Genomic DNA, 15788 nt, shown 5'->3' with positions numbered 1-15788 from the left:
GTGAATATCTAGAACCACTCACTCATCTGCGGAACTAAGCCATTATTGCTTTAGGGACCAATCAAAAAGATCCACTGGAAGGAAACCTTTACTCAGAACTTAGGCCTTCCCAAATCAAGAGTGCAGCCCTGCTTTACTTTGCAAGGCACCAGAGGGTCATTAATTGAGGGACATTCTACGTCCCAGAATCTCAGCCATGTTTGAGAATTTCAACTTTTCTCCCCTATTATGCCCAGGTCTAACTGGACATTGAGTCCTTTCCCCAAGCTTGGCTCAAAGTTCCAAGTATGCAGTACCAATTAAAATGTAAAGGGAGAGGCAGTTCACACTTCTTTGTTAAAAGTGATGTCTCCCTCGTTCTGTCAATCATAGGACATTTCCACAGTGTCATAATTAAGGCACATCTCACTTGCCTAATAGCAGCTGCCATTGTGGCAACTCACGTGATTAGAGCACCGAGGACTGGGAGTGGCTCAGGAGAGGGCCTCTGAGTATCTAAACTCGGAAGGGAAAGACAAGGAAAGGCAGCCAAGGATTCACAGGAGGCTCTGGACACCTGCTCAGGGCTGTACCCCAACCAGACCCTAAAGATTCAAGCAGGAGGAACGAAAAGCACAAGTTGGCATGGCAGTGGAGACCTGTTATTTTAGTCATTATAGCCTGGGTGACATCAAAACCTATCTTAAGGAAAGACAAGGAAAAACAGGGCCAATGAGACGGCTTATTGAGAAAAGCACTTGTTGCCAAGTTCTGACTGCCTTAGATGGATTCCTGCAATAATGTTGCAGGAGAGAACCAACTCCTGTGAGCCACCTACTGACCTCTATACTTGCACTGTAGCATGTTAATGTGCCCCCAAAATCAGTAACTGTAAAGAGAATAATAATAATAATCAAAAGCAAAGACAAACCGTAAGAGACAACAGAACTCTGGCCCTGTCTGGGGAAGACATGTTGCAGGTATGTGAGGAATGTAGCTCAGTAGTCTTTTCTGAGCCTCAGGACAGGAGCAATCACAACACACACTGAGCCCGCCCAGCAGTGCAGGTGCAGTACTACAGTGTCTACCACATGCTTTCCTAAGCAGAATTAGCAGTCTCAGGCTGAGAAAGTAGCTTAGTTGAGGAGTGTTTGTGCAGTATTTATCAAACTTGTATAGCAGAACTAGGAGGTAGGGCCTAGAGGGCAGAGCTTCCTCTCTCAAGAACCCAGATTATTTATCAAGAGTGCGTGTTCTAGGGGCTGGAGAAATGGCTCTTGTTGCCTTTCCATGAGATGCCAGTTCAAATCCAAGCATCCATGTCAAGCAGCTCATAGATGCCTGTAACTCTAGCTTCAGGGGATCCAATGCCCTCTTCTGGCTTCTGCTGATACCAGCAGGCAGACAGACAGACAGACAGACAGACAGACAGACAGACACACACACACACACACACACAAGGTTGTATGTATGTTCTAAAGCAGGCCATCCCTCCATCTGCCTAAGAACCCAGTGTCTTTTCTTAGGACTTTCCTGCTCTCCCTAGAGGTAGCACAAGGCCTACAATAGATGCAGCTGCTGGATCTTGTACTTCTCAGCCTCTAGAATTGAGCGAAACTAAACCCCTTTTATTTTCTCCCAAATGTTGTTATAGCAACAGAAAAAAAAAGATTAAGACAAACGAGTACAAATTCTCAATTTTTTCTAAGTGCCAAATATATTTAGAAATAAAATTGTTGAAGAAAATATCATAGAGAAGAAAATAGCACATACAAAGGTACTCAAAGTAATTACAAGACAGTGATAAGATTGAGGCCAACTATAAAGTTATTATAACAAATGTGAGTGGCGTTAATTCACCGAAAAAAATTCTTTTCTCCCCCACCCCAATCCCTGATAGGTCCCATTATATAGCCTGGGCTAACCTTGGGAGCTATGTGGTAGTGTATCCTTGTAATTCTAGTTATTCAGGGGGTTAAGGCAAAAGGACTTTCAAGGTTGATGCTAACCTGGACAACTTAGCAAAATGTGCCGACAGCCCCCACTCCCCACAAAAAAAAAAGTGGAGATGCATCTTAGTGGCAGAGTGCTTTCAGTGTAAGTAATTAATGTATCACAAATACCATAAGGTAGAAATCCATCCGTATCTCAAGTTCACATGAGGCATTCATAAAAGCTGACATATACCAGCTCGCTCTAGTTAGGGATGCAGGGGTCCCACAAAGTCTGTGGGGCTACTGGAAGGTAATGGAAACTATGGAGGTGGGGACTTCAGGAAAGAAGTTAGATCACTGGGGGATACATTCTTGAAGGGCACAGTGGCTCTTTACTTCTCCCCCCTCTGCCTCCTAGTCATTGTTAAGTTGAACTGATTTTTACCTGCCATCATGTGCTACCTCACCTCAGGCCCCCAAAGCAATGGGCCTAACTGACAAGAGACTAAAATCATCAAAGCTGAGAGCAAAATAAACCTTCCCTCTTTAGAAGTTGATCATCTCAAGTACTCTGTTCTAATAATAGAAAGCTGTACATTAGGTTGCAATGCAGTGATCTGGATATTTCAGGATAGAGAAATGTCCAAACACTGTAAGCCATGACTAGGCAGGAGCAGAACACTTAGAAATGAACAACAGCCAGGTGATGGTGGCGCACGCCTTTAATCCCAGCACTCGGGAGGCAGAGCCAGGCAGAACTTTGTGAGTTCGAGGCCAGCCTGATCTACAGAGCAAGATCCAGGAAAGGTGCAAAGCTACACAGAGAAACCCTGTCTTGAAAAAAAAAAAAACAAAAACAAAAACAAACAAACAAAAAGAAAGAAATGAACAACAAATAGCCCTACCACCTAGAGACTCAAGCAGTCAATATCTTACCAGGTGAAAGGAGAGAGAAACCATACACACACAAAGCTAACAATTGGAAAACAGAGAATTCCTAAACAACTGAGGAAAAAATTACCTCTAAGACCACAGTGCTAAGCGTAGGGACACTAGCCTGTGGTCCCAGCACTCAGGAGAAGGTGGTGACAGCAGAGATAAAAGCCAGCTGGACAACATACAAATGTGCAGCAAGCTTGAGCTCCCTTATAAGACCTTTTCTTAAAAAAAGACTTTTGGGGATCCAATTAAAGTAATGACCAGAGGAATACTCCAAACACTTTTATCAATAAAGATGGAAGAGGGATGAAAACAAACTAAATTTCTTTCTTCTTGAGACATTCTCTCCACATAGACCTGGCTGTCCTTGAACTCAGAGATGCACTTGCTTTTTTTTTTTTTGCTTCTGGAGTGCTAGGATTAAAGGCACCTGTCACCAAACTAAATTTCTAAATTAAAAAGCTAGACAATGAACAGCAAAATAACAAACAACAAAACAAAATCACATAGAAAACATAAAGGTAGCCGGGCGGTAGTAGTGCATGCCTTTAATCCCAGCACTCGGGAGGCAGAGGCAGGCGGAACTCTGTGAGTTCGAGGCCAGCATGGTCTACAGAGTGAGATCCAGGAAAGGCGCAAAGCTACACAGAGAAACCCTGTCTCAAAAACAACAGCAAAAAAAGAAAAAAGAAAAGAAAAGAAAAAATAAAGGTAAAAGCAGAAAATTATAGAGGAAAAAAGGAAAATGTGAGTTAAAGCAACAACAAAACCTAACAGAAGGCACAGATTACTAACTTAAGCAAAATCACAACACAGAGTGAGAAATGGCAAGGAAAAACGAGGTGTAAGTGTTCGGGTCACAGATCAGGAGTACAAGTTCAGCCTTGGCTATACAATATGGGCCACATAAGCACCTGTCCTGAGCAATCAAACAAATGTTAATATACTTTGCAGACATTGTATACAAAATTTGAAATTTTAGCTGAAAAGGGAAATTTATTAAAGAAAAGTAGTTATCCAAAATTAATGTCATCACATGAAGAAATATAAGATTTCCGTAGGGACAGACAGAATGCTGCTAAGCTTCTAAAGCCTTAACAGTTTCAATGCAGCCTGAAGGTATTCAGAACTGAAATAAGAAAACTAAAAAAGCTCTCTAATTCCTTTTATGAAGATTGACACTCCCACCCCATCCTGTGCAAATACAGAAAAGTAATTAAAAAAACAGCAAAAAAGGGAAAGTTACCGACCCATGAATATCAAGACAATAAAGTAACAACAAACAGGCAAGTGGTAGTTACAGGACTTTAAGGTTGGGTTGGTTTATTGTTAGGAAACTAGAACAATAACACTATTATGAACAGACCAGAGGAGAAAGATCATAATTACCACAGCAGGTGCAAGAAAAACCTCAATAAATTTCAACATCCTTTCCTCATAAACACATTCAAGAAATTGAAGAATCACTGGCTTCTGTCCTAGGATTCAATGGAATATCTAAACCTTAGCCCTAGAGCCAGCTTCTCAGTTAATGTAGAAACACTTCAACCACTTCAGGAAAACTGTTTCAGTAGAGAAGACAACTAGAGGTGCTGGTACGAAGGAGCAGGCAGACCTCTCCAGGCTAGCCAGAACTACATGAGACCTTGTCTCAACAACCAACCAACCAACAACGAAAGAAACGAACCCCCCCCTCCCCCCCAACAAACAAGAACCCCAAAGGCTGGAGATATAGCTAAGTGGTTAGAAGCGCTGGCTACCCTTCCAGAGAATTCAGGTTTAATTCCCAGTACCCACACAGCAGCTCATTACCATCTGTAACTCTAGTTCCAACTTGACACTCCTCCTTCCTCCACAGGTACCAGGCATGCACACAGGCAAAACATCCATACACATAAAAAAAAATTAAAATCAAGCTGGGCATGGTTATACATGCCTTTAATTATAGCACTCAGGAGGGAAGACAGAGGTAGGCGAATCCCTGAGGCCAGCCTGAGAAAAGACACAAATTAGTAAAATTTAGAAATGAAAAGAAAGCTAGGTGGTGGGTGGCACACACCTTTAATCCCAGTACTTGGAAGGCAGAGGCAGGTGGACCTCTGTGAGGTCAAGGCCAGCCTGGTCTACAGAGCGAGTTCCAGGACAGGCTCCAAAGCTACACAGAGAAACCCTGTCTTGAAAAACAAAACAAAACAAACAGAAAAAAAGAACAAAACGAAAAGGGAGATGACACTGTAACAGAAATAAGCAAATTACAGAAAATCTTAAGGATCTAGTTTTAAACCTCCATCCACTAAATTGGGAAATGCTTCCCACATTAGAAAAGGCCCAGGACTTGATGGAATTGTAGTAGAATTATATCTAAACTTCAAAGAAGAATTAATGCCAATGATGTAACACGAATCTCTAAATGGTCTCTCTCTTTTTTTTTAAAGATTTATTTATTTATATGTATACAGTGTTCTGTCTGCACATATCCCTGCAAGCCAGAAGAGGGCACCAGATCTCATTACAGATGGTTGTGAGCCACCATGTGGTTGCTGGGAATTGAACTCAGGACCTTTGGAAGAACAAGCAGTGCTCTTAACCTCTGAGCCATCTCTCCAGCCCCTCTAAATGGTCTCTTAATAAAAACCTCAAACCAGAAATATTGGGGTAAATGTTGAAAGAACAGAGAGACAAAGGAACAAGCCACAGCCACCTCTTACCTCGCCTCACCAATTCCTCAACCTAAAAAAGCTTCAGCAGATAAGCCTCTGGCTGAATAAGCTTCCTCAGTGGAAAAGGCTTCTAGTTCCCGTCTCCTCCGCCTTATATATCTTTTTCCAACCAGCCATTAAAGGCCCTGTGCTTCCCAAATACTGGGATTAAAGTTGTGGGCCAACAGTGTCTGGCTCTGTTTCTCTCCTACACTAAGTCAATCTCATGTAGTCCAGGGTGGCTTTGAATTCACAGAGATCCAGACAGATCTCTGTGTCCCAAGTGCTAGGATTAAAGGTGTGTGCCACACATTAAAGGTGTGTGCCTGGCTCTGTTTCTCTCCTAGACTGAGTCAATTTCAAACAATCCAGGGTTGCTTTGAACTCACAGAGATTCAGACAGATCTCTGCCTCCCAAATGCTAAAATTAAAGGCCTAGGATTAGAGGCCACCAATGCCTGGCCTCTGTTTAATCTAGTGGCTTGTTCTGTTCTCTGATCTTCAGGCAAATTTTATTAGGGTACACAATATATCACCACACAACACTATTTAAATTATTTCATAAAACAGAAAAGTAAGGCTTCCAAACTCTTCTGAGTCCAGTATCACCTTGATACCAAGACCAGATAAAGATATAATAGCAATAACCAAAGAGCCAGGTATGATGACACACACTTTTAGTCCCAGCACTTGGGAAGCAGAGAGGCATGGGATCTCTGAGTTCAAGGCCAGCCTGGTCTACCTAGAGTTCTAAGACAGCCAGGTCTACAGAGAAACTCTGTCTACGTATCTAGTTAGTAGAGGGCTTGCCACAAAGCCCCATGTTCAATTCCCACTACTGCATAAAATGGGAGTGGTAGCACACATTTATAATTCTAGTATTTGGAAGGTTAAATCAGAAGAATCAGAAGTGCAAGGTTACCCTAAGCGATACAATGGGAGCTGGAGGTTATCTTGGATTACATGAGACCCTAGCTGAAAAAAATAAAATAAAATAAAAAGCAAAACACAAACCACACAAACCAAACAGCAGCAGTAACAACAACACCACACACATACACACACACACACACACACACACACACACACACACACACACACACACACACACTGAGTAGGGGGAGTGCACATCAGTCATCCCTCCCTGTCTACAGACACATGATATACCTACTCCAGTAAACTCCAGTGACTGACAAGACTTGACAGTGAAGCAATTTTGTAAAGCAAAGGATGTGATGTACAAACACCCCCCCCCAAAAAAAAAAAAAAAAAAAAAACACAGTTTCACATAACCAACCAGTTAGGCTGCACTGGCTAACAGGAATACAATTTGAGCCACATATATTTTTAGGAGTCAGATTTTAAAACTTAAAAAGAAACGTATTACATTACATTGTAATTAATATATAAACTGTATTATGGTAAAGGATGTAGCTCAGAGGTAAGCTGCCTTTTTGACATGCACAAGCTATGAGTTTTAATCTTAGCACTGAAAAATAAATACATGGAGATATTTCTTAAAATTGTTTCAAAATGCAGTATGTACTTTATAGTTACACTACCTTAACCCACATTTCCACACACTGTAAGTCATACAGAAGAGTGGCATAATTTGCTCCCCCCTCCCCCCAATAACCAGGCAGTGGTGGCACATGTGAGGCCAGCCTGGTCTACAGAGCAAGATCCAGGACAGGTACCAAAACTACACAGAGAAACCTTGTCTTGAAGAAACAAAACAAAAGTAAACTAAACAAAAAAACAACAAACCGAACAAAACAGAACAAAACAAAACAAAACAAAAAACAAAACCAAAAAAAAAACACCCAAAAACCAAAGAGGTAAGAAGAGCCCGTAAAATACAGAGAGAATCTAAAAATAATAGTTCAGAGCAATAAACGCAGGATGGATCACTAAGCCTGGACACAGACCCAGAGCATATGAAACCTGCTGCAGAAGGGCAGCACCGTAGGCCACAGGGGCAGGATGAGCTTCTTCATAAATGCTTCAAGACAATTGTGTAACCATTTGGGAAAAGAGAAAAATGGACCCATACCTCACTTCATACCCAAGAATAAACCCCAAATGTATTCAAGATCTATATGAGGGAGGGAAAAGAAACCACACAAACACTAGAGAGAAATGTGTGTATCTTCCTCCCAGTAAATCAACTCCACAATAAACTTAGGAACTAGAAGGAAATCTTGGTGGCATTGGACACAGGTGAAAAATTCATATCCCTAGTTTGTAAAGATTCCTTAAAATACAAATAACAAAATTCTAGTTAAAAAACAAAACAAAACAAGAAAAAGGTACATGTTGGATAGTTTTATATCAGCTTGACACAGTTTAGTCATTTTGGAAGAGGGGAATCTCAATTGAGAAAATGACCCCACCAGACTGGCCTGTGGGCAAGCCTGTAGTGCATTTTCTTGATTGATGTGTGAGGGCCTAGTTCATTGTGTGGATGTTGCTACCCCTAGGATGGTGGTCCTGGGTATTATAAGAAAGCAGGCTCAGCACACCATGAGGAGCAAGCCAGTAAGCAGCACTCCTCTATGGCCTCTGCATCAGTTTCTGCCTCCAGGTTCTTGCCTTGAGTTCCAGCCCTCATGTTTTAGGATGACAGACTACAAGCTCTAAGATGAAATAAATCATTTCTCCACAAGTTGCTTTGGTCATGATGCTCTATCACAACAACAGAACCTCTTAATGAAAACAAGATATAAATAGAAAATTTACAAAAAGGCATACAAGCAAACTTTCTGTAAAAGTTTACTGACCTCACTGTAAATTAGATGGAAATGCCTATGAAAACTACCCCTAAGAGTGATTCCAGGTAATGGGTTGGTAAAAGTTAAAAAGCCCAGCACGCTACTCCAGGCTGGGAGAATATGGAGGCATCCTGCACTTGCCATTTGATCAGAACTCTCTTTTTTGAGCAAGCATCCTAAAGATACACCTGCAGTCAGGAAGATAGACGTGGACAGCACTGTGTGAGATTATAAAGCTCTGGGAACAACCCAATTAACTGTTCCCCAAAGAGAATGGCTGAAGAGATTGCAGCACATTCCAAACAACTGTAAAGAACAAGGAAAAGAGTTCTCTGAACAGATATGAAGGTGCTCCCCAGAATAAATGAAGTTTAAAAAGAAAAACCAGAAAAATGCAAAAGAATATGCAGCATGCTACCTTTATGTACAAAACAGGAAGTTCATACTTCACCGGAGTATAAGGACAGAAAATTCTGCAACTACTTCAAGAATGTTCTAGACCCATGTAAGCGAGTAATCATGTGAACAATCGATTAAGTTCCCACTATCCAAGAACACCTGAGAACACACACCATGCACTGGAGTGTCATGGGAACTCACTGTGACAAAGATAACAAAACTTATTAACTTTAAGATGGGCAAAAATGGGCAAATATTACCTCATCCCAAGATGACCCAGGAGGAGGATATTACAGCTGCCACCTTCCTTACCCTCCAGTTTTGACCTATTGATTCAACTAACCATAGATCAAAATAATTGATAAAATATTGTGCACTTTTTATGTCTAAATTATTTCAAAATATAATGTAGCAGCTACAATTATTATTGTTGGTGGAAAAGTCACAGATAAGCAACATCCCACCTGTAGAGAGCTCACACACACACAGAACAGTACTAGCCCTTATGATCTTTATTTACCAATTGAACTGCTGGTTCTGTCTCCTTTCTTCTTTTTATTTTTCTTATTCTTGCCCTTGGGCTGAGGAGAACTGGCCAGAATCAGCCTGCCATTTTGCAGGAGCTGGCTGGGGGAGGGTGGCTCAGGAGTAACAGTGTTCAGCTTCTCCTCTTTGATGTGGCTCAGCTGCTTTTTGTTGTTGTTGTTACTGTTGGCCTTCCTCTCCTCTCTCTTCTGCTCTGTGAGGAGAGCAAGGTCAACTACTTTAGGCTTTAATTCAGGCTGGGTCCGGGGCTTGGGCTGTACCTCCACGGTTTTGGGAGGCTCCATGGGCTTCCGGGCTGGCTCATTGCTTGTCTTGCTGGTCTGCTTTAACTTTTGTTTGCTGTTTCCCTCCTTGTGATGATGCATCATGTCCAAGAGAAATGCAAGAGGCTCGTGCTGCTTCCCATTGACTTCCTTGGGTAGCAGAAGCTTGGAGTCTCTGGGGTCCATGGGGTCTGTAGTATCCCCGTTGGCTCCAGGCCCTGGCCTAGGTTCTGAGTGGTTCATGTGTCTGGAAGGGGAGTGAGATGAGGTTTCTGGTTCTTCACTTTGTTCTATTGAGCCATTGTGGATGTTTTCAGAGTTAGAGATAGACTCTGTTGCTGCCTGGAAATTTCTAGCAAGCATGTCCAACTTGGAACAGTCTTTACTCGGCCGCTCCTTTTTCTTCTTTTTCGCAGCTCTTAATTTCTGAAGCTCCTGAAGCCGCTGAAATTCCTCCTTGAAACGCTGCTCCTCATCTTCTTCTTCTTCCTCCTCCTCATCTTCCCGCTGCTTTTGCTCCTCCTGATGATGCAGATGCTCCCGTGCCCTGGCCTCAGCTTCCAGGCGTGCCTTCTCTTCCAGCTGTCGATGAACAAAAGGGAAGAGGGCTTAAAACCATGGTAAGAATTCTAAAACTTGCCAGGGCTGTTAAAATGGCTCAGCAAGTAAAGGCACTTGCCTGATGAATCTGAATTTGACCAAGCCCCACATGGTGGAAAATCATCCTGTAATAGTTGTCCTTTGACTTATATACATATCTCTCCCCTCCACGTAAGAGTAACTCTAGAAACTTGAGATATCAATCACATGTTGCAAAATAAACTTAGAAAGAGACAGCAGGGTTGGGGATTTAGCTCAGTGGTAGAGTGCTTGCCTAGCAAGCGCAAGGCCCTGAGTTCAGTCCTCAGCTCCAAAAAAAGAAAAAAAAAGAAAAAGAAAAAGAAAGAAAGAGACAGTAACAACTAAAAACTTAGTCATACCTACTTGCAATTATTTCACCCTATAGAATTGTTAGATCTCATCGCCCTACTGAAGCATACACTTGCTTTACTGTGCACAGGGCAGCTGCCAGCCTCTGACCAAGAGCTAATTGCTTCGAGCAGTCAAAGCAGCTGTTCCAGAGAGCCAACCACTTCTTTATGTGCAAGGCAAGGAATCAGCTTACTGACTGCATAAGCTCCTGACTTACTTAGCTGTCCAGGTGAGGGCTGATGCTAACATGGAACTGCATAAACAAGATACAAACAAAATGTGTCCAGAAATTAAGAAAAAAAAAAAATCCCTCCCCACGTTGGCAGACAGTCTCAATGTATGTTGACTTGCACAAGGACAAAGGGCTTTCAGGACTGTTCAGCACCACATAGCAAATATGGCCCAGTGCATTTCTACCCTTCCAACTTGATAGAAAGAAGTTTCACCAAGTGAAACAAAGAGTTTCCGCAAAACAGTTTCTCTGTGTAGCTTTGGAGCCTGTCCTGGAACTCGCTCTGTAGACCCCAGGCTGGCCTCAAACTCACAGAGATCCGCCTGCCTCTGCTTCCCGAGTGCTGGGATTAAAGGCGTGCACCGCCACTGTCTGGCTAGATTTCATTTTATTAATGATACTAACCCACGGGCCAAGTCCTGTCACAGCCCTGAACTTGGGCAAGTAGATGTCTACTTCTGGTGACATGCTATGCCCTCTCAAGGTGAAAATTGCTCAGTTGTTTCCAACCAAGGGCAGTTGTCTAACCTTACCCTTTATAATGTAGATGTTATGAACTGTCTTTCAAGTAGATGGGCCTGTGGGTCAGAACAAGAATGTGGGAGGTCTGCTTGGAAAGGCACATACAGGCACTGCAGGCCAAAACACAGTCTCATACCAAAGGCATCTCCTTATTCTCAGCTTCTAAACCTCAGAGAGTCCCATCTACTCCCCATGGCAAAAGCTCTTCCTTCTGTCTCTTTGGAAGAAGATGCCCACAAAGGTGGAGGCTCTGCTGTGGCCAGGGCAGCCTCCATGAATTTACTACAGACTCACTATTTAGGGAGAAGACATTTTAAAACTGAGGCTGAGACAGATGGGTTCTCAGAACCCCAAGGCAGGCATGTCAAGCAGTGCTGCCTTCTGAAATGGGGACCTGAATGCCCTGAAATAGAGGGCTGTCACTTACCTTTCTCTGCTTGTGCCTTGCTCTTTTGGCTGCCCGACTACTACTAACTGGCTTGGCCTCTGAGCTGTTTATAAACTGTAACAAATCCTCCACTCTCCGATGGTCAACTACACCCTCCCGTTCTGAGATCTGTTCCATTTTCTTGGGTTGTTCTTCCTTCCTCTTGGTCAGCCGTAAACGAAGTTTTTCCCTCATTTCTGCATAATTTCTACTTGTTGGTGCAGCTGGAGGCTAAGGTAAGAATATAACTAAATTAGACTTCAAGTTTCAACAACTTTGAACAGAACAAATTTCAGAACACTTATCTCTAAAAATAACCTGTTTAAATTTAATTAAAAAATTACTTAAATAGCATATAATCATTGTACAACAAAAATTAAGGAAAAACTCAAAGCCTAATTATCACCATGCAACCTAAAAGTTGAGTTTTGGCAACTACCTTTCAACTTGGTATATACATTTGTGAAAATCTAGTAATATATATATATATACAAATGGATTTTTTAAAGCTGAAAGCAAACCACACACACATATTTAAAATGTCTATTTTTACTTAGTATAGTGGGATTATTATCTTCCCCACCACTAGGGCTGAGGACCAAACCCAGGGCTTTGCACTGGCTAGGCAAGAGCTCTATCAGTGAGTTACTGAGCTAAATCCCAGACTCTGGAATTATCTTTTGATGCTGATAAATCTCTGCACTGTATCTCTTCAATATTTACTTTTCTCTTTAGTGTTAAAAGAGAAACAAAGGGGAAAAACACTTGGTTCTCAGTCCTACTGCCAATTCCTTACTATTAAAAATCACATGCAAATTTTAGGAAATGGAGATAGAACAAAACAAAATGTGTATGTACCTTCATTCCTTTTTTTCCCTTCCTAGGGACCATGGGGAACTGTGGGTTGCATAAATATAATTCCTGCTCTGCAGAGTTGTACAAGCATGTAGTGTACCAATACCTTTTGTACTCATCCAACAAGAAGGTTAGCACCATCCACAGACTGCATGAGCCAAACTATAATGGGGTTTAGTTAACCTACTTCATTGTCTATTTAAAATTTCACAAAACAAAACAACAACAACAAAAAACCAGCCAAAAACCACAGCTCTAGGCAGGTGGCTCAGTTCCGTGATCACAGCACTGAGGAGCCTAAAGCATAAGAACTGCTGCAAACTTGAGACCAGCCTGGCCACACAATGAGTTCCAGGTCAGCCTATGGAGAGAGGCCCTGTCTCCAACAACAGAAACAATCACCACCAAGAAAAACAGTGATAAGAGAAAACCTGCAGCAGGGAAATCATGTTTCTTTAGGTAAGTATAATCTGAAGTGCATATAAAAGCTCAGACATTCATATAGTTTGATAGTATTTATCTCCTGTTATCCTCCTTATACTCCCTCTGGACCCTTTTTTCCTAACAAGTCCCCTTCCTATCCTACTTCCATGTCTTTTTTAAAAAATGGCCTATGAAGGGGCTGAAGGGATGGCTTAGTGGTTAAGAGTATACACTGCTCTTCCAGAGGACCCAAGTTCAGTTCCCAGCACCCAGCTTACAATCATCTGCAACTCCAGTTCCAAGAGATCAGATGCCTCTGGTAACCACAGGCACCTGCACTCACATGAACACACCCACATACAGTTACCCATACCTACACGTAATTCAAAATAATAAATCTAACACACAATTCTTGCCAAAGACTTAGCAAGTCACACAACTGTCAAGTCCTAGTACACTAAGCACATGCACTTACCCCGCCATGTCCGAAGAACTCACAGTAGCAGCAGTCACAGTACTTGCCCTCCTTCTGGTTGGTGGAAGTTGAGGTGCTGGAGCTGTGCTCGGAGCAGCTGTCCTCATCTGCACTCTCATCCCCATCATCCTGCTGCGGGTCATAGACACCATTCTCGCAGCGATGCCCTTCACAGTCAGGGTCACTACAAAACCACACACAGCTCATTAGCAAGCAGCCACCCCGGAGGCACTAATTATTCCTCATGCCCACCCACTGTTTTGCTTATTTTTTTTTAAGACCAAGGCAGCAAAGAGGGCTCATGGCTCTGGGGTCAGAGAATCATGTGCCATCAGCCAAGACAGTGCGGTGACTGGGCTCAGTTAGGAGATATGGGTCAGTAGTCATAGCACACCTATAGTGCCACTGGATGGACACATGACTTTTCTGACTTCCCTGAGACCACTGGTTCTGTAATGGGGGTTATAAAGGACGTGCTTCTAACAGGCAAGTTCAAAGGTAACAGAAATGATCTTACAAAAATCACTGTGTGTGGTATTAGTTTCCGTATATACATCTTGTAAATTTTCTGCAGATTCTACCCAATGTATAGCAAAAACAACTTAAAAAAACAAGCAAGGCACACCACACCCTTAATGCCACCAGTGGAGATAGTCAGCATCCCTGACCCTGGTCTTGGCAGCCGGGCCATTGTTCTTTCCTCTGAAGAACTAGAGGCTGAGATTGAGACTGGAGCCTCTCCAACTCCACGGCCTTGGCCTCTGTTGGTGAGGTCTCTTTCTTCTGCACTGGACTTGTTACCTGCCTGGACCCAGAGCACAGTCTGTAGCTATGTTAGTGCAGCATGGCTCCCAGCCCTCCTCACAGGGACCGGGGCTCTGTGGCTCACCTGCAGACACTGGGAGGGGCACTGATGGAGCCATCTGTCGTGGAGGGCGGGGGTGCCACAGGGGTAGGACAGAAGCTCTTTCGTGTATCCACGAACCCGGGGGCTGTGGTTGCAGTTTTGGGGAATGATGGGGCAGCAAGATTTGGAAGGTGAGGTGTGGAGGCTGGAGAGAGTGCAGCAGGAGACAAAGCTGGGAGTGGGGCCAGGCCTGTGGGGCTGTTCCTTGGAGCAGCAGGTGCTGAGTGTCTGTGGTCCTCTTTGTTGAGGCCATGAAAAACATCACCTGCATGTAGAGATACAAGAGAGACTGCCACTGGCTGAAGAAAACAAATATTCATGTTGCCTTTAATTACATTTCTTTCCTCCTTTTTTGGGGGGAGGGGAGGTTGGGGGATATTCAGACCTACAGAAACCAAAGAACACTCATTCACCTACAACCCGACTGGTCACATTTACTTTATTACCCACACACACCAGATCTGGTCCTAACATCTATAGTAAGCTGTGCTCTAGCTTGAGCTCTTGAGACCCTATAAGTTTACAGACAACCTGCGATTTCTCCATTGTGGGAACCAGCATTCATAAGCCTGGAGCTCAGATTCCCCATGTATTATGAATCTAAACTCCTGACTTTACCAAGGTCATCATGGCTTCTCAACTAATCCAGCTGCTGCTCAACTCTTCCTTTCCCAAGACAGACATTTTTCAAGAGGCCAGCTGTCCACTGGTGAGGTTTATCTTATCACATCTGATTGAACCATTTTAGACCTAAATCTCACAAAGATAAACTAGATAGAGAATTAATATCCACATTTGGGGTAAATGTCAGATTTATAGCTCCTAGCTTCCTCCTAAGGGGATGCCCATCATCACCCATAATGGGTCAGCCTCCATGGAAATGTTCTGCTTGCCAAACTGATATCCAGTATTCTTAATGTTCCCTGAAGGACTGGAGATGTGGCTCAAAGGTACCATGTTTGTTAAGCAAGTGTGAAGATCTGGCCAACATACTCTAGTGTATGCACGTGCCCAACACCCCCATGCACGCACAAAGGGCTGGTGTGCAGGCTATCTATTTAGCTGTTTAGCATAGTATGAGCCTTGGAAGGCTGAAGCAAGAGTATTGCTGTGGGTTTGAGGCTGGCCTAACTTAACGTAGAGAGAGCCTGTTTCATCTCTCACCTCCCCAAAACAAAAGAAGCACTCCTTTTTGATGCTTGGCATCAATTATCAACTTGACAGAATCTGAAATTATCTAAGAGATGGGCGAATGAGCATGCCTGTGGAGGACTATTCTCATTATTTTAATTGGTGTGGGAAGACCTATCTTAATTGTGAGTGAACTGTTTCCTGGACAGATGAATCTGAACTATATATTCTGAAGACACTGAACTGAACATGTACATGCATTCATTGCTCTCAGCTTCCTGATTATGGATGCAATATGACCAGCTGCTTCAAAC

The 15788-nt window shown here is 42.9% G+C and overlaps 1 protein-coding gene across 4 annotated transcripts in view; it reads right to left on the bottom strand.

Annotated features, from left to right (window-relative positions):
- Fam193a (family with sequence similarity 193 member A) overlaps positions 1-15788 on the bottom strand; it is a 138148-nt gene that overhangs the window by 9904 nt on the left and 112456 nt on the right. For all 4 annotated transcript variants that reach the window (XM_037208168.1, XM_028870795.2, XM_028870793.2 and 1 more), the window contains 4 exons: positions 14326-14608; positions 13437-13620; positions 11684-11914; positions 9242-10112 (listed from right to left, as the gene is read on the bottom strand). In XM_037208168.1, coding sequence (XP_037064063.1) covers positions 9242-10112; positions 11684-11914; positions 13437-13620; positions 14326-14608 — 1569 coding nt within the window. The remainder of the gene's footprint in view (positions 1-9241; positions 10113-11683; positions 11915-13436; positions 13621-14325; positions 14609-15788) is intronic.

Source organism: Peromyscus leucopus, chromosome 7 (genome assembly GCF_004664715.2).
Source record: "Peromyscus leucopus breed LL Stock chromosome 7, UCI_PerLeu_2.1, whole genome shotgun sequence".
NCBI lineage: Eukaryota > Metazoa > Chordata > Mammalia > Rodentia > Cricetidae > Peromyscus > Peromyscus leucopus.
Note: the sequence above shows the minus strand (reverse complement) of the source record. Positions and strands in the feature narration are given on the sequence as shown.